The sequence below is a fragment of the Sorex araneus genome, chromosome 2 (genome assembly GCF_027595985.1).
Source record: "Sorex araneus isolate mSorAra2 chromosome 2, mSorAra2.pri, whole genome shotgun sequence".
Classification (NCBI taxonomy): Eukaryota; Metazoa; Chordata; class Mammalia; order Eulipotyphla; family Soricidae; genus Sorex; species Sorex araneus.
This window is the reverse complement of record NC_073303.1, coordinates 196,969,034-196,988,262: the sequence shown is the minus strand read 5'-3', so window position 1 is coordinate 196,988,262 and position 19,229 is coordinate 196,969,034. Positions and strand designations below refer to the sequence as shown.

The 19,229-nt window shown below is 50.7% G+C and overlaps 1 protein-coding gene across 1 annotated transcript in view; it reads right to left on the bottom strand.

The window, feature by feature from the left end:
- Window positions 1-337: 337 nt before the first annotated feature.
- Window positions 338-19,229, bottom strand: part of IFNAR2 (interferon alpha and beta receptor subunit 2) — a 41,581-nt gene continuing 22,689 nt past the window's right edge. Inside the window, exons 5-9 of the mRNA XM_055126145.1 lie at window positions 18,852-19,024; window positions 16,225-16,379; window positions 13,164-13,323; window positions 7,236-7,366; window positions 338-3,081 (exon numbers count right to left, since the gene is read on the bottom strand). Of these exons, the coding sequence (XP_054982120.1) occupies window positions 2,380-3,081; window positions 7,236-7,366; window positions 13,164-13,323; window positions 16,225-16,379; window positions 18,852-19,024 (1,321 nt within the window). The 3' untranslated portion in view covers window positions 338-2,379. The remainder of the gene's footprint in view (window positions 3,082-7,235; window positions 7,367-13,163; window positions 13,324-16,224; window positions 16,380-18,851; window positions 19,025-19,229) is intronic.

Below are 19,229 nucleotides of genomic sequence, written 5' to 3'. Positions count from 1 at the left end.
TGCGACCTCCTCTGTCACCCAGAAGTCTGATTTTTAAAACGCAAACGCCCCTCGAGCACGTTCGGGAGGGCGTCTCCCCACCCCTGGCCCTCTGTCATTCTCTCCCCCGCCAGCAGTCCAAAGCCAAGTGGTTGATCAGGTAGTAACTCAGCGCCTCTCACGAGGCCTGATTTCCGGTTTTAAACCTTATCACCGGATGAAAGCAAAGGAAGCCTCGGGTGATGTAACAGTGGCCTGGTGTGGGCTGGACCTGCTGGCCGAGGGGTGGCGACGGCGCCTGCGCACACAGAGCTTTGCGCATGCACCAACCTCAGAAAAAACTGCACGCACGACCAGATCTGTATTAAAAAGTATATTTGTATTCTCTTTTTCCAACATCCCTTGGATAATTACAAAATTAAAAAATATATATATTTAAAAACGTGTATACAAGGTATCAAGTGCAAACATCAAGAGACTATCCCAGGAGGTGCTGGAAATCTCTTAAATAGATGCATCCAAAGGATCAGAAATAGCCTGTGGCTATGGTTTGTCCCCCTCCCCCCCGGACGTTATTAGATTATTAAAGTGTGATGCAAGCGCATAGCGCTGGTGGCTCACACTTGAAGGTGATTTAAGCAACACAAATTGTGGTGCTGGCCACGTGGTTGAGGTGATGGTTCCCCTGTCTTCGCTCTCTCCTTTTAGAGCAGCTATAAAAATAATCTGAGAGAGAGAGAGAGAGAGAGAGAGAGAGAGAGAGAGAGAGAGAGAGAGAGAGAGAGAGAGAGAGAGAGAGAGGGAGAGAGAGGGAGAGATGAGAGAGAGAGAGAGAGAGGGAGAGAGAGAGAACAGAGGTTCAGGTGCTGGCCTTGCACACAGCCCACTACAGTTTCATCCCCATCATTGGTCCCCAGGAGGGATCCCTCAGCAGAGCCGGAGGAAACCCTCAGCACAGATGGATTCGTACATTTCCATCTCTCCCCTGTACACCCCTTGTGTGTGTGCAGTGTCATACCGCCAGGGGAATCTTTATTCCTGAGTATTTCTTGATATTTCTCAGAGCAGTGCAGGCTCTTGAATTTCCTCCAGTGCAACCCTACTTCAAAAATGGAAGAAATCTGGCTCAGAGAGGAAATGCAGGGAAAGCAAACGGAGCCAGACAGTCCCTGGCCCGTGTGCTCTTGTACTGATTGCTATACAGCATTCTAGAACTCCCCTGCACTCTCTCCCCCTTCTACAGGAAGTGCTCCAAATAGCCCTTCTTCAAGGGTTAAGCTGCAGGGCTAAGATTTTAATGGCTTATTTATTCCCAAACCCAGAAATATTTTTGCATAAACTTTTTTTTTTGGGTTGTTTCTGTTGAGGGTGGCCACAGGTGGCGCTGCTCAGGGGTTCCTCCTGGCTCTGTGCTCAGGTACTCGAGGACCATATGGGCTGCAGGCGATGGAACCTGAGTCCATCTGGTTGATTGAACCAGGTCAGCCACGTGGAAGGCAAGTGCCCTACCTGCTGTACAATGGGATCCAGCCCTTTTTTTTTTTTCCCTTTTTCTTATTTTTTTAAAAAATTTGTTTGTTTGTTTTGGGGCCATACCCGGCGATGCTTAGGGGTCACTCCTGGCTATGCACTTAGGAATGACTCCTTACACCATTTGGGCCGACCATGTGGGATGCGGGGGATGGAACTGGGGTCGGCTGCATTCAAGGCAGATGCCCTCCCCACTGTACCATGGTTCCAGCCCCTCTTTTTTTCTTTTCCTGTCTTTCTTCCCCTCTCCTTGTCCTTTCCCTTCTTTCCTTTAAAAGATGGCACCGTGTTTCTCAGCAAGTGACTCCTTTTGTCACGGCTAGTTCCTAGAGTCAGTTCATGTGCCCCATCTCACCCGCTGGAACTGAGGAGGGCAGAAGAGTTGTTTTCAGAGCAGAGGTGGCGGAATAACACCAAGATGACCTCTCCGCCCCCCTCATCGGGTCATTGCTCCGGCTGTCTTCCCGCCTCTTCTCCTGCTCCTTCCCGACCACTCTGCTGAGGGTTCCTGCCAGAAAGCCCATCAGGCGTCGCTACACAGGCCTGAAGAAATGATTTCCCAGAAATCTTACAAGGGCCTGGACCAGCCCTTGGCAACCCTGGCAGGCACCCTAGTCGCCGCCTCTGCCAGTCAGAGGCTGGGCGGTCACTGCTCCATCCCCTGCATCAGTAGGGAGATGTGACAGCGCCGTTTCCCACCCCATGGCCCAAGGAGGAGATCTAGGGTCTCTCTCCCCAGGGACCCTGAGTAGAGTCAGGACTCTGTGTGTGTGTGTGTGTGTGTGTGTGTGTGTGTGTGTGTGTGTGTTTAGGGGGTTGTGGGGAGCCCTGGAGGTTATCTGTTCATCTCTGAGGCCACGGGTGCGGCAATCATCGGGCTATATAACCATCCCCGAAGCTAAAGTTTGACTCCGACGAAGAGTCACTTTCCTCAGACGGGGCAGTGTCCAGCCACAGGCCCTCAGCGGAGGGCAGCCATGCTCCTGCTATGCTGGCCTCCACCGGGCCCGAGTCCGTTCCATCAGGGCCCTCGAGGTCCACGGTCCCTCCTGGGATCTGCAGCATGAGGGACTGGCCCGAATCCTCGTCCTCCAGGCTCCTGACACACACAGAGTTCAGGTCCACGTTGAAGAGCATTCTGCCCCCAGAGCCCTCTGTGGAGCTGACGTCCTCCTCCGCAAAGGAGCCGGGTGGCAGATCCTGGCTCCCCTCCGAGGCTGCACTGGCCCTCTGCAGGGGGCCAGGCCCGGCCACTTCCAGGGGCTCCCTGTCAGCCTCAGGCGCCACTGAGTCAGCCTCCTCAGAGCCCCGGTACTCAGGGCCGTCCGCGGTCCTGGAGGAGGAGGAGGAGGCCAGAGACAGCAGCCGGCCCAGGTCGTGCATGGTGTAGCCGCCAGGGCTGGTCCCAGCGGCTGCCTCATCCTGGCTGTCACTTTCGTCATCGTTGTGATCATCATCCACGTTATTGTGCTCCACTTTTCTCTTTTTGTTGACAAGGATGACTTCCACTAGATCTATCTTTTCCAGTGGCGACAGCTCCAGAAATACATAGGCTGACTTATTAATAAATTTCTTTAAGAGAGAGAAAGAGAGTGTGTGTCAATCCAGTGATTAGACTTCATTATTTATTACTCTCGTCTTTTTTTTGGGAGGGGGAGGGGTAGAAGGGTTCAGAGGATCCAACCAGGACCTCCTCTCTCTGCTATGCTGGTAAGCTACACCCTGGCCCCTGATCTTGGCCCCTCACTTTTATTTGCTTATTTGATCTTAGGGCTGGAGCGATAGAACAGCGGGTAGGGCATTTGCCTTGCACACGGCTGACCCGGGTTCGATTCCTCCGCCCCTCTCGGAGAGCCCGGCAAGCTACCGAGAGTATCTCGCCCGCACAGCAGAGCCTGGCAAGCTACCCATTGTGTATTTGATATGCCAAAAACAGTAACAAGTCTCACAATGCAGACGTTACTGGTGCCCACTCAAGCAAAATCGATGAGCAATGGGATGACAGTGACAGTGACAGTGATCTTAGGGTTGGGTGGGGAGAGGCAGGTGGTTCTTGGTAATACTCAGGGGACTGTATGGTTCCAGGGACATAATTCAGGGCTCCTGCATGCAAAGCAAATGCTCAACTCATTGATTTCTGTCCCCACCCCCACCCCCATACTGCCTTTTTCACCTGGAAATGTCCGTGTATGGTGCGAGGCCCCATATCAATTTCACTATCTGATCAGCTAATCCTCTCCCCAGCTGTAATTCCTACTTGTCATTCATCCTGATTTTTATTTCTGTGCTCTTTTTGTTTGTTTGGGGTGGGGGGTCATACTCAGTAGTGCTCAGGGCTTACTCCTTGTTCTCTGCTTAGGGATCACTCCTGGCAGGGCTTGGGTGACTCCCTGTGGTGCCAGAAATTGAACCCAGGTTGGCCGTGGGCAAGATTAGCTTCTAACCTGCTGTACTATCTCTCAGATCCCTATTTCCGGTTCATTTGACTATATCTTGGTATGGGCTGGAGCGATAGCACAGCGGGTAGGGCATTTGCCTTGCACGTGGCTGACCCAAGTTTGATTCCTCTGTTCCTCTTGGAGAGCCCGGCAAGCTACCGAGAGTATCCTGCCCACATGGCAGAGCCTGGCAAGCTACCTGTGGCATATTCGATATGCCAAAAACAGTAACAAGTCTCACAATGGAGACGTTACTGGTGCCCGCTCGAGCAAATCAATGAACAAGGGGAGTGCTACAGTACAGTGCTACAGATCTATGTGTGTTGGGGGGGGGTTGGCCACACCCACTGGTGTTCAGACTCTGTGCTCAGGGATCACTCCGGCGGTGCTTGGGGATTTGTAGTACTGGAGATCAAACAGGGGTCAGTTGCATGCAGGACAGGATCCTGGACCCTCAAACTATTTCTCTGACCCCAGCTTTGATCCTCCTGCCCCCAGTTGTACAATACTTCCTGTTAGATTTCTTCTTGGGTGCCTTAAAAATAATTATCATTATTATCATCATGGTTGGTTTATTTGTTTTCACTGTATGGTTCCATTTAACTGTCTGGTTTCAAGTTCAAAACTGAGTAATTAATCTATACTGTTAGTAAGCAGATGTTGAGTAGTCCAGTGGGGCTAATGATTCGAGGTACCGGGAGAGAGATTTTTGGGGCTGTATGTGGAGTACGGCTGGCCACACCCTCACTAGTCTGTGAATGAGTTACATGGATGAGCTGGTGTAAAAATTCACAGAGCCTTAGGCTACCTGGGTGCTCAAGTTCTTGGGTGTTGAAAGCAGATTCCCATTTACTCTCCAACTGACAAAAGCACTTTCACACGGGCTATTTTTATCTGTGACAACTTGGCTGATCATCTGAGTGCTCTGTGGATAACAGTTCTTAGTAGAGAAACACCATACCGACAAGATGACAGTGCCTTCTGTCATGGCTTGGAGTTAACGCAGTAACAGGAATAGCTGTAACAGGTGTATCATTCAGATCCATTTTAGGGACCAGTGGAATGCCAGGGTATCTGGGAGGAAGGCTAGGAGCCAGTTGAGGCATTCCAGGCAGAAATTTTATCTCAGTGGAATGGAGGTAGTGCTAAGGGCTTAAGGCTTAAGGGCTTAATACCTTAAGGCTGCATAAGAAATGAGTTGGAAAAGTGTTTACCCAAGGCCTCAAGGCCAAAGCAATGGCTGGCAGGTGGGCAGAGTCAAATGCAACTGCAAGTAAAGCTGAGTGAATATGAATATAAATGACAGTGGAAGCTGGGGCTTGCTGAGATCACAGACATCCATTCCTGTGATCACAGAGTGAGCAAAAGGCAACACAAGGCCAACTACGTCTCCTGAGTCACCCACATGCCAGCTCAGTTAAAAAATGAATTGTGGGGGCTAGAGTGATAGCACAGCAGGGTCAATCCCCGGCATCCCATATGGTCCCCTGAGCACCGCCAGGAGTAATTCCTGAGTGCAGAGCCATGAGTAACCCCTGTGCATTGCCAGGTGTGACCCAAAAAGAAAAAAATTGTGGGCCGGGGTGACAGCACAGCGAGTAGGGCATTTGCCTTGATCGAAGTCAACCCGAGTTTGATCCCGGTATCCTATAGGGTCCCCTGAGTACCGTCATGAGAGATCCCTGAGTGCAGAGCCGGGAATAACCCCTGCATCACTAGGTAAGGCCCTCAAACAAAACAACAAATTGTAATGAAAGTCCCTCAAAGTACACTCTCTCCATTAAAAATCCTCCCCCCCACCCCACTCAATCTGCATGAATCAAAGCCAGAAAACCCAGAGAATAATTTTATCAACTGTGGAGGGGATATTTAAAATAGTGGCTGTAGGGATTGGAGCAATAGTACAGCAGATAAGGCATTAGCCTTGCCTGTGGCCCACCCCAGTTCGATCCCTGGGCATCAAATATGGTCCCAAGCCTGCCAGGAGTGATCTTCTGAGTGCAGAACCAGGAGTAAACCTTGAGCACCTCTGGATGTTGCCCCAAAAGGCCCCTCCCTCCAAAATTATAGTGACTGTTAAAAAAAATTAGGATAGAGGCCAGATATGCAGCTCAGCAGTAGAGCACTTGCCTTGTATTTGTGAGGACCTGGGTTCAATCCCTGGCACTGCAGAAGGGAAAAAAAACACAAAAGAATAAGGCAAATGAGCTCAAACAGAGAGACGATGTCACAGGATGCATTGAAGGGGGCCGCGGAAATTTGCGTGATCTGTAACTATGGGAGTCACCTACCAGCCCGGCGTGAAAATGAAAATAAGCAAAGTAGCTGAGTTCACGAATACTTATTGTTAATAATAATTAATAATGATAGCTATCCTAGGTATTTATTACAGATATTGATTTTAATTTTGTATTCTAATACATTATCTCTAAATATGATAGTACTTATTATAATAGTAAGTCACTCCTGGTCGTGCTTGGGGATCCCATGGGGTTCCAGAGATCAAATCCATGTCGGTAGCATACGAGGCAAGAGCCTCACCTGCCTCTCTCTCCATCCCTAGCTTCACTAGCAATTAAACCACACGAAGAACAGCACCTCTGGGGATCTCCATTCTACATATATGTGAACAAACCAACGCGATTAAGCTTTGAAGTCGTGTAGAGGCTTTATGTTACCTGTGGCATTATAAATTAGTTCTTTAGTCTTTTGACGTTTCTGGTTTTTTTTTTTTTTTTTTTTTTGCTTTTTTGGGGGCGAGGCGTGTCACACCCAGCAATGCTCAGGGGTTACTCCTGGCTCTGCACTCAGGAATCACTCCTGGTGGTGCTCCAGAGACCATATGGGATGCCGGGGATCGAACTCAGGTTGGCCGAGTGCAAGGCAGATGCCCTCCCCACTCTACTACTGCTCCAGCCTCTCTCTCTTTTTTTTTTTTTGTATACAGAGCATTATTAAATATGGCCGTAGAGAGGAGAAAGGAAGAAAAAGCCACCATCTAAACGCATTTTCCCTGGGAAATGAAGAAAAGGAAAAAGTGAGGCATGGATACAACAATATGGTACAAGATCATTCAAATTAGGAGGGGAAAGTGTGGTGTGGAAAGAAAACACAGAATGCCTTGTATCTGTTTATGGGGACAGCCGGGAACCTCGGGAGGGAAAAACAAAAATACCCAGTGTTTTTTAGAGAGTGGAATTTCCTTTGTGAAAATACTGAAGTAGATAATGAAAATTCCTTAGCTACAGTAAAAATCAAAGGTTGGAAATGAAAACAAAAACAACATACCAAAACTTTGGGGGACTCGTTACTTAAACAAATATAACCCGTTCGTCTCATAATAGTCAGCACGCTGAAGATGGCAGACAACATTAAAGCTGAAAAACCAAGTACTCCTATCTTGCCATATACCGATGACTCTGTGGATGGAAAATTAAGTGAGTTTATTTCAAAACGAGTCCAGTAAATGAGGTGCAGATGGGAACAAAAGTACAGTCAGATGTCAGAAGAAGACAGCAAGCCAAAGCGTGGGGAGAAACTAGAGTTGGAGGGAAAAGGCTGGCGAGCATTCCCAAGACACTGTAAAACACCAGAGTCTCGTCACCTGGGTGAAGGCGCTTGCCTGGCACGTGGCCGACCCTGGTTCGATCCCTGTATGCTCCCCACCTGCAAACACACACACACACACACACACACACACACACACACACACACCACACACACACCACCTTAACAAACATCATAAATTTCTTCCCCCGCCCCAACCTGTGCTGGGATTAAACCCAGGGCCCCAGTTATATACATGCCCAGTGCCCTCCCACTGGGCTCCAGCCCTGCACCAAATTGCATAGCCTAAAGCGAAATGCCTTCCAGTTATATCATTATATCCTAGGACACACTGGCCGGTATGGGAGCCTTCCTCCACATGTGAGCACCGAAAAAAAAAAAAATGATGATTAGTATTTGTAGGGGTGGGTGTTTGGGCCACACCCTGCAGTATTCCTGACTGTGCTCAGGAAGCCAGGACAGAATTGGGGTTCGCTGCATTCAAGAGAGTGCCTTAACCCCTTAACTACACGCCCCCCTCCCTGCACACACCCCTCCCAGCCAAATCCCACCGTCAGGGGGCTGGAGTGAGAGTACAGTGGGTAGGACTCTTGCCTTTAAGGCGGCTGACCTGGGTTTGATGCCCAGCACCCCACAGGGGCCCCTGAGCCCACCAGGGGCTCACTCTGAGTGCAGAGCCAGGAGTAAGCCTTGTGCATAGTCAGATGTCGCCCCCTCCAAAAAAAAAAAAAAAAAACAGAAGCCCACCTTGAATATTTAATAGCCACATTTACTATGCCCGCATGGCAGAGCCTGGCAAACTCCCCATTGCGTATTCATATGCCAAAACCAGTAACAGTGATGGGTCTCATTCCCCTGCCCCTGAAATGTATCTGGAGCTTCAGTGACGTTATGGGACCTGACTGGTGTCTCCCTGACCTGTTCACCAACACCCCCCCCACCCCCCCCCCACCCCCCCCCCCACCCCCCCCGCTGACCCTGAGTTCCTGTTTCTGGTTCTGCTTCTAGAAAATCTAAACCAAAACGCTTGCCTTCCTTATTTAAAATTGCGCCCTGGCACCCTCTCCTGGAAGCCCCCCCACCCCTCACACCATCTCCTGCTCCATCCAGCTCCGCGGTCCTTATTCCCGCTGGCAGACGTCACCTGCACTTGCTCTCGGCTTGTTTGTCCGTCCCCTGCTGTGAGCAGAGCAGGGCCTGCTGGGTCCCCACTGCCCAGAAGACATCACAGATCACACATGCTCTAGGCGCCCCAGAGCGTGAGTGTGTGAATTCACGGCCCCTCCCAGGTCTGGTGGGAAGAACTGCCCCATTCATTCATTCATTCATTCATTCATTCATTCATTCATTCATTCATTCATTCATTCATTCTTTCTTTCATTCAGGGCTTGACCAGCGGGAAGGCTGTCTCCAGACCCCGGGCTAAAGTCCCCCTTATGGGGGCTCCCCACGGAGGTCGAGTAGTGCTCGCCTCTGTCTCCCAAGGGCTCTCCCACACCCCAAACCTGCGTGTTCCCCAAGTCTGGCTAACAAGTCTGGATTACAAGAGGGAACATGCCGTGAACCCGGCCCCCGGGGCGGTAGATGGCATAACGCAGGGCACGGCGTGTGCGGAGAGCAAGGGCACCTGCACGCACGGGGTCTCAGCCCGGGCGCCCATCCCTGCGTTCCCAGAAAGGAGCAGAAAGGGGCGGGGCTGAGCGTGGTCACGTGACCACCGCTTGGCCGAAGCAGCCCAGAGTAAGACGACTCCATGGGGGTGCTGCGGCCACCTGGGCCTCCCCAAGAAGGACCTGAAGTTCAGTCCGCTGACCCGTCTCTAGGGGATGGGTGGGGGATGCGGGCTTTTAGGGCTGATAACTGCAACTCGGGCTAAGAGGGGCTTGGTCTCTGTTCTCCAGATCCCGAGAATTCACCTTCTGAACCCAGCCAAGCCCAGTCCTGCGTTACTCACCAGCCCCTCCCGCCACCCTTGAGTTGTGGGTTGGTTGCCAGGGCAACCAAGCAAGTAACTACTTTCACTTTCCACCCCACCCCTACTTGCTGGTGCTGCGGAGAGGGACGAGGGATGGACTCAATTAGCAGTGGACAAGGCTTGTGTTAGTTTGGCCTAGGCAAGGCAGCCCGGGTAGAGCCCGTCAAGGACAGGGTGCGGGGGGCTTCTGGGGTGGTGGGTGCATGGAGGTGCTGGGGAGGGTGGAGTGGCCAGAGTGGGGAGAACACTTCGCATCCTCCCTCTTTCATCTCTTCCACCCAGCGTTATAGTCTATTTTTTTTTTCTTTTTGGGTCACACTCGGCAATAACAGGGGTTACTTCTGGCTCTGCACTCAGGAATTACTCCTGGCAGTGCTTGCCAGAGATGAACCCGGGTCAGCTGCATGCAAGGCAAACACCCTGCCCACTGTGCTATTGCTCCAGCCGCCCCAGGCATTATATTCTTTCTTTCTTTCTTTCTTTCTTTCTTTCTTTCTTTCTTTCTTTCTTTCTTTCTTTCTTTCTTTCTTTCTTTCTTTCTTTCTTTCTTTCTTTCTTTCTTTCTTTCCTTCTTTCTTTCTTTCTTTCTTTCTTTCTTTCTCTCTCTCTCTCTCTCTTTCTTTCTTTCTTTCTTTCTTTCCTTCCCTCTCTCTTTCTTTCTTTCTTTCTTTCTTTCTTTCTTTCTTTCTTTCTTTCTTTCTTTCTTTCTTTCTTTCTTTCTTTCTTTCTTTCTTTCCTTCCCCTTTTCTTTCTTTCTTTCTTTCTTTCTTTCTTTCTTTCTTTCTTTCTTTCTTTCTTTCTTTCTTTCTTTCTTTTTTTCTTTCTTTCTTTCTTTCTTTCATCCATCTACATTTTTGGTTATTGGGCCACACCTGGGTTTACTCCTGGCTCTGCACTCAGGAATTATTCCTGGTGGGCTCAGGGGACCCTATGGGGTGCCAATTGAACCTGGGTTGGTCTCATGCAAGGCAAACGCCCTACCCACTACACTATCTCTCCAGCCCCATCTCCTTTCAGAGTGACAAGGACGCTCCAGTAAGCAAACCATTCTCCGTGAATCACCCTCATACATGGTCAAATTTGAAGAGGAGGTCGTGAGAATCTCCATCAACAGCTGGTCCCATGGAAGCCCAGAGGTCACATGAAAGTGTCACTGGCATTTGACATGGACGTGAGGGGCCTTCCTGTGGTTCTGAGCCCTGAACCTGGAGGATGGGGTGGAAGCATTTGTCAGGGACCGAGTGTCAGAGCTGAGTTAAAGCTCTGGGACACCCAGCCCGAGTGGGAGAATTGTTTGACGTGGGGAAGAGAACCCACCCATTTGGAGTCCAGACGGATTCTCTGAAGACAGAGAAAAAATTATAGAGTTCTACCCCCCTCCTTTGGACTGTTTTCTTGTAGGAGGAATGAAACATGGGTACAGAGATTAATGTTATAGAGGCTTCCAGTGAGACACAGATAAAGCATGCCCTTCCCTCTTGTGGCAGTAATGGCTGCAGCAGCCCCGCCCATCCACACTCTATCCCCTCACCAAAACCACCGGGTAGGCTGGCTGACTCTCAGCTTATAGACCAGACCAGACCAGTTCATTCTGAGCAGTAATACCTCTCAGTTTGCATTCTCACCCCCAGAATGTCTCCGGCTTCAGATCAGGACCTCAAAGTTCATGGGTGAGAGAGTTTACAGGATTGAGTATATGCTTTGTATACAGGAGGTGCCATTTCAGTCCCTGGCACTGCTAAGAATGACCCCTGACCATAAGCACAGGGCCAGGAGTAGCCCCTGAGCACTGAGGTGTGGGTAAAATAAAAACAATAATAAGAAATAAAAACGTCAACATTCAAGGGGCTGGAGTGATAGCACAGCGGGTAGGGCATTTGCTTTGCATGCAACCAACCCGGGCTCGATTCCCAGCATCATATATGGTCCCCTGAGCACCACCAGGGGTAATTCTCGAGTGCATGAGCCATGAGTAACCCCTGAGCAACGCTGGGTGTGACCCAAAAAGAAAAATAAAATTTCAACATTCAAATAAATATGTTTTTCATATTCAGCCAGAATGTTGGGTCTTTCCACAGGCTAATCCAAAGACGAGTGCTTTATTTCCTCCTATTATTTCAAATATAACGCTTCCTTCTATTGAGCATGATCTGCTACAGTTGCGGCTAGACCTAAGTTCTAGAGTTTGGAGCAACCTTTAATCTCTAAACAATAGTTTCCTTTTCATCCAATCGGTGGGGTCTTTAAAAATTTTTTTCTGATTTTTTTTTTAATGGAATCACCATGAATGATAAAGTTACAAGGATATTTATGATTGCGTTTCAGGCGTATGTTGCTCTAACACCAATCCCTTCACAGGTGCCCACTATCCCCCACCAATGTCCTCAGTTTCCCTTCCACCCTCAGGCTGTCTCGGTGACCGGCACTTTTCACTGCTGGTGGGAATGTCCAAAAATCCAGCCTCTTTTGTAAGGCAATATGGACATTGCTCACAAAACTGAGAACTGAGCTTCCATATGACCCAACAATTCCACTCCTGAGAATATACCCCGAGGGCTCAAGGGCACAAGGCAGAAATGCCACCTGCACTTCTCTGTTTACTACAGCACTATTCGCAACTGCCAACAGATGGAAACAACCCAAGTGTCCAAGAACAGATGACTGGATACAGAAAACTCTGGCGCACACACACATACACACACGAACACACACACACACACACACACCGTGGAATACTATTCAGCCATCAGAAAAGATAAAGTCATGCAATTTGCTGCAGCGTGGATGGATCTGGAGGGTAAAGTCAGTGAGAGGAAGAGGGGCAGACTCAGAATGAAGTCTCTCATCTGTGGGATGTAAAAAAACCCTCATAGGGGAATGCTAAATGAACAATGGCAATAGAAATGCAGGGCAGGAGAACTGGTCTTCAGTGGGAAGTGTGGCACGGGGCGGGGGTGGGGGAGATAAGTCGGGGGCGGGAAGGAGACCACCATGGGGTGGGGGGAAGGGCCGTGGTAGATCATGGTAACCAGTGACTGGAAGCACCAGTTCTTTTTTTTTTTTTTGGCTATTTGGGTCACACCCAGCGATGTTCAGGGGTTCCTCCTGGCTCTACACTCAGGAACCACCCCTGGCGGTGCTCAGGGGACCATATGGGATGCTGGGAATCAAACCCAGGTCGGCCGTGTGCAAGGCAAACGCCCTAGCCGTGCGCTATCTCTCCAGCTCCAAAGCATGGGTTCTTGGCACGCTTCCCAAGCCCTTGACATTTCCTGAGTGATAGACGTATCTCTGGGATGAGATAATGAGAGCAGTGCTGGTGAGGCCCAGGACGGGACAGACACCACAAAACCCAACCGTGACATTAGACAGTTGGAACTTCTGTGGTTCTTTTTTTGGGGCACACCTAGTGTTCAGGGGCTACTCTTAGTTTGGTGTTGAGAGTTGGGGATGGAACCTGAGCCTTGCACTCACAGTGTATGTTCTGCCAAGATTTTTTTAAAAAAGGCCTTTGATGGGGGGCGCATCTGGTGGTGCTCGGGAGGTCATTCCTTGGCAGTGCCTGTTGGCATCACATCAGGGTGGGCCACAAGCAAACCCAGGGCCTCGCCTCTCCCAATTCACCAACTTTCAGATTCTTTACATGTTCCCTGAGCAAGAGCGAGCGGCCTTACCTGGATTCTCTGCAGGCAGGAGGGTGCACTTAATTGCTGGTATTACATCTGGATTTTTGTGACCAAAATACACTGATACGCAGTGGTTCGTGTTCGGAATTAACTTGTCGATGACGTAAGAGAAATCTCCAGTCATGTTCCCACTTACTTTGGGCTTATGCTGTGAAAAATAAGCATAAATCAGTAAGACAGGGTGAGAATTTCATTCAGTGGCAGTCTCTTTGGGAGCCTGTCTTCAAATCTTAAATAGGCGTAGAACTATCATGGGAAGGTCAAAGAAAGAGTACAGTGGGTAAAGGCATTTGCCATGCACTCACCCGATCCGGGTTCGAGCCCTCGTACCAGATATTGTTCCCCAAGCTCTGCCAGGGTGAGCCCTGAGCACTGCGGCCCCCAAATACAAATAAACAGTATCACAGGCTTGGGAAGAAAACCACTGTAGGCTGATTGGGAACAAGTCATTTACCACAAACCACAGGTATGTGTATACACACACACACACACACACACACACACACACACACACACACACACACACACACCCTGCAGTTTTAAGCCATGAAATCTGGTCTAGCAAATTCATTTTACCAAGGAAGAGAAAAAGTAGCAGTGAGAGAAAAAAATGTCTCTCTGATGTCATTTTTGCAAGATTGTCTTTCAGAAGATAATCTTGTCACGGTTTCATCCTGCAGGGGCCAGGAGAAGTACAGCAGCCAGAACACATGTTTAGCAAGTACTGATCCAAGCTTGACTGGCAGCAGCATGTGGCCCCCCTGGAGAGCGCTGGGTGTCGGGAGTAAACCTGGCACCTCATGCCAAGGCCCTCGCATGGAACCGCGGGCTGGCTTGGCCAAGAGTTGCTGGCAGGTCCCTCTCCCTTCAGAAGAGCATCTTGCAAAAATAAGATCATTTTATTTTATTAACATATTTCTTCCTTATATCTTGCATCATGCCTCCTGGGCGATCACCTGTTTTATGATCAAAACGATCTGCAAAGAAACCATTCCTCCCATCCCCAGGGGAGCAGCCCGGAGCTCAGAGGGGCTGGTCTGTGTTTGAACTGAGACCAATGTCCTGTCCCTGCCTTCCCCTCCAAACACCTGGCCGCTTCTTTGTGGTTGCCCTGTTCCATGTGGGAATCAAAGATCCAGCATGAGGACTCTCTCATGGAAAAGATCTTCTGTTTCATGTTTTTATGAAACATGAGGGAGGAAGGAAGAAAGGAAGGAAGGAAGGAAGGAAGGAAGGAAGGAAGGAAGGAAGGAAGGAAGGAAGGAAGGAAGGAAGGGAGGGAGGGAGGGAGGGAGGGAGGGAGGGAGGAAGGAAAGAAGGAAGGAAGGAAGGAAGGAAGGAAGGAAGGAAGGAAGGGAGGAAGGGAGGGAGGGAGGGAGGGAGGGGGCAGGGAGGGGGGAAGGAAGGAAGGAAGGAAGAGAGGGAGGGAGGAAGGAAGGAAGGAAGGAAGGAAGGAAGGAAGGAAGGAAGGAAGGAAGGAAGGAAGGGAGGGAGGGAGGGAGGGAGGGAGGGGGCAGGGAGGGAGGAAGGAAGGAAGGAAGGAAGGAAGGAAGGAAGGAAGGAAGGAAGGAAGGAAAGAAGGAAGGAAGGAAGGAAAGAAAGAAAGGAAGGAAAGAAGAGAGGAAGGAAGGAAGGAAGGAAGGAAAGAAGGAAGGAAGGAAGGAAAGAAGGAAGGAAGGAAAGAAAGAAGGAAGGGAGGAAGGAAGGAAGGAAGAGAGGGAGGGAGGAAGGAAGGAAGGAAGGAAGGAAGGAAGGAAGGAAGGAAGGAAGGAAGGAAGGAAGGAGGGAAGGGAGGGAAGGAAGGAGGAAGGGAAGGAGGGAAGAAATAAAAGAAAGGGAGGGAAAGAGGAAAGGAAGAAAGGATTGGAAGGAAAGGAAGGAAGGAAGCAAGGAAGGAGGGAGGGAGGGAGGAAAGAAGGAAAGAAGGAAGGAAGGAAGGAAGGAAGGAAGGAAGGAAGGAAGGAAGGAAGGAAATAAGGAAGGAAGGAAAAAAGGAAGGAAATAAGGAAGATTCCTTAGAATTAGCTCTCCTCCCTGTCTCCAATTTCTTCATTTTCCTTCTACCTGCCACTTCCTTTGACTATGGTCACTAGGATACCCAGTGGTCACCTTCACACCGGACTCTGGTGCTTGGGTGCTTGGTCTTTCACTTGTGGGGTTCTGGGGTGGCGGGGGGGGGCCCTCCTCAGTGGGGGGTGTCTGCTTGCTCAGTTGTGCCATTTGCCCGGGCCCAGTCTTCCTGGCCATGGTGCCCGTCCATCTCTCAGAGGTGCTCAGCAGGGGTGAGGCGGCTGGGCTGCGGGGCTCCCACACGCCTGGCTGCCGAGTGGCAGGAAAGGGCTGGCAGTGCCGGGATGGCGGACAGCAGAGCTACCAGTATCCCACGCCCGGTGGTGTGCGCAGCCGGCATTGAACCTGCCACCTGAACCTCGCAAGGCGGGTCCTAACAGCCATGGAGCTAGGCCCAGGCCGCCCTCGGCTTTCCGGAATCCAGGTGACCAGGCCTCTCCTGTCACCATGCCCAGACCCGTGCAGCCAGCACCGGCCCCGCCGCTGTCCACTGCCCTCTCCCCGCTGGCCCCATCGGCTGCTCTGCACTCTGGAACCTTCTCACAGCTACCAGAACATCACGTCCACCTACTTCTCCTCCTACCCCTCTGGCTGCTCCTCCTCCATCTGGTTGATTACTTGTTTCCTCCTCAATTGCGGGATCTCCACATTCTGGAACCTTCCGGGAATCTGTACTTGAAAACGTTCTCCCCAGATGTCCCCTCTGGGTGAGATCACCTTGAACCCCTTTGGGAAAAATAAAATCTCACCCTGGCATGCTAGAATCTGCCCTTCCACCCTGTCTATACCACATGTCCCTCTTCTCTCTCCCTCTGTCCCTAGCCCCGTGTTTTACTCTTTGAGAGAAAATAACTCAGGGCTGGAGACTTTTCTTCTCAAGTCAGATCACGCGGACCAAGACCCCTTTGTTTCCACTGCACAAATTCTCAAACTGTCCCTAAAAGCAACCAAAAGGCCCAGGGGACTGGTGACCACATACCTTCTTCACAACCATCTCCGACCACTCCTCGATGACCAGGGGCGCGCTGAACAGTAAGTCCTCTACAATGCCAGAGACGCCCAGCGGGATGTGTATGGTGACCTTAAGGTGGTCAGTGAAACCCACAATCTCAAACTTGGGTGATTCCAAAACCACTGTTCAGAAAACAAAGTCAGAAGTTTGGGGTCACACCCAGCAATACTCGGGGGTCACTCCTGGCTCTGTGCTCAGGAATCACTCCTGGTGGTGCTCAGGGAACCGTACGGGATGCTGGGGATCCAAGCCGGGTCGGCTGTGTGCAAGGCAAGTGCCCTCCCAGCTCTCTGTACTATAGCTCCAGTTTCTCCCGTGGCCCACAAAATATTTTTCTCTTTTTTATTGAATCACCGTGAAATACACAGTTGCAAAGTTGTTCAAGATTGGGTTTCAGTCATATAATGTTCCAACACCCATCCCTCCACCACTGGTGGACTTCCCACCACCAGTGTCCCCAGTTTCCCTCCTGTCACGTCCATCCCAGCAGCTGCCTCAATGACAGGCACCTTCTCTCTCTCTCTGTCTCTCTCTCTGTCTCTCTCTCTGCCTCTTTCTCTCTCTCTTTCCTTTTGGGCATTATGATTTGCAATACTGTCACTTAAAGCTTATCATGTCTATCCCTTTACCTCCTCTCAGCACTCAGTTCTTGTCCAGAGTGATCATTTCCAACTATCATTGTCCCCTCTCTGTCCTAATTGCCCCACCCCTAACCCCTAACTTGTAGCAAGCTTCCAACCCCAACTGGGCCCGTAAAATTTAAAGGGCTTCTTTCCACCTTTTTATGGACAGCCGTCTGATTTCTGCTCACCATCGTTGCCACAGTGAGTTCTATTTCACAAAGTGTCCATATCAGCATCTAACGGTTTCATTGTTTCGAACACCTTGATTGTCTCCTAATTTTTCCGGATCAAACGGACATACTAATGGGTAGGCTAAGAAAAATAACCTTTGCACTGGTTCATAAACTTCAGTAAACTTCCTTAGGACAATTTACTGAAGAAGAAATCTGGATCAGAAGGGGAGCCTGCTAAGACATTTTTAACACCTACTGCCAGATACCGATTAAAAAATCTGGTGCCTAAGCACATTCCCAACATTTCTGTTAAATTCCGGTCTTTATTTTTGTGGTGGTGGTAGTGGGGTTGGGGGAATGGGGGTTAGGTCACACCCAACAGTGCTTGGGGGCTACTCCTGGATCTGTGCTCAGGAGACCATATGTGGTGCCAGGAATTAAACTGGGGTTGGCTGCAAGCAAGACAAATGCCCTAACCACTGCACCATCTCTCTGGCCCCTAAACTTGGGTATATATAGTGGCACCATTTACCATTTTTGAGTCTTGAAAAAATGAATTACTTCAATCCATTTTTATTTTTTCCTTTAGGTTTCTGGCCCACATCTGGGGGTTCTCAGGGCTTATTCCTGGCTCTGTGCTCAATAATTACTCCTGGAAGTGCTCAGGGAAACATATGGGGTGCCGGGGATCGAACCTGGGTCAGCTGCATGCAAGGCAAACACCCTCCCCACTGTCCTATCTCTTTGGCCCCAGATTATGTCAGTGATTTCTTGCACGGTTGCATGTCTCCGTCTCTAAGCTGTATATTCCTTCCTTGCTCTGTGGCCATCCTTACTGGTCTATTTCCCCACACCCCTAACGGGGCTCCCAATTCAGGGGCACTCAGGTTTAGTCTACTGCAGGGGATCCGGTAGCTATAATCACTTTTGTTTTGGTGGGGCTGGTGGATCACACCTTGTGGTGCTTAGGGGCTACTCCTGGCTCAGTGCTCAGGGGCTATTCCTGGCCCAGTGCTCAGGGGCTACTCCTGGCTCAGTGCTCAGAGGAAGTCACGGCGGGTGGTGCTCCAGGCACCGTGCCATGCTGAGGACATAAAGCACATACTCCACCTCTCCAGCTCTTCCAATCACATTTGCAGAGTCAACCCAGTTGCTTTTAGCAGGGAGTTTGCAACCAAACCGTCCTCTGGGAAACAGTCATGAGATATCGCAGTGAGGGGTTGGCAGAGGACCCCGGCTGCTGGGAGTCCCACCGAGGGTCTCGTGAGAGAGAGGGTTGCTGAGTTCTGACCCTGGAGGGCGCCCTCAGGATCCAAGGGAGCACTGACCCAAATGGCCGTGGCAACTCCATGTCTGCCTCGGAACCCCGCTCCCCGCTTCCCCGCTGGCTACGAAACAAAGCTCACGGGGCTTTCTGCCGCCCTGGGGGGCACCGAGGGAGACGCTCTGAAGGCCTGTCCTCTACCTCCTGGGCCAAAACAGCAGACCCTCCGAGAAGCACAGTGCTCCCGAGCCAGGAAGGGGCAAGAGCCCAAGCTCTTGAGTAGGAAATGCCAGGGTACCCTTTGTTATTTCAGGGAGTGGCGGACAGGGCGCTTGCTGACCCTTGGTGAGACCCCTGGTACTGCATCGGGGGTCCCGAGTTCTGCCAGGAGTGAGCCCGAGCTAGGCTCCAGCCCCAAACCCACCAACCCAACGAAACTCCTGCTTTATAGCGAGGAGGTGAGACGGAGGTGGGTGATGTGGATGGGGAAGAAGAGAGAGCAGGGGTGGGGCGGGGCGGGGCGGGGGTGCTCACTGTTGGTGGTCAGCCAGATGTCCCCCATGCAGCTGTCCAGCGTCCTGTTCCCGTGGAACCGGGACACCATGGGGATGTAGGTCTCGCCCATGACTCGCCACACGTCTGTGAGGTCACAGAACGCCCTGGTGATGTGCGCACAGTCCTCCACCAGCGTCATGGTCTTCTTTTTGCTTTGAAAGGAAAAGAAATGGGAGAGAGGGGGTTGGGCGTGGCCGTGCTGAGCACCCCACTTCTCCACTCTCTCCGGGGGTCCGTAACTACCTTCTTTACAGACATCAGGGGCCGCGGAGAGAGTACGATGTATGGGTAGGGTGCTTGTTGGTTTGATCCCCGGCACCCCAGAGGGTCCCCTGAGCACGACTAGGAGTGATCCCT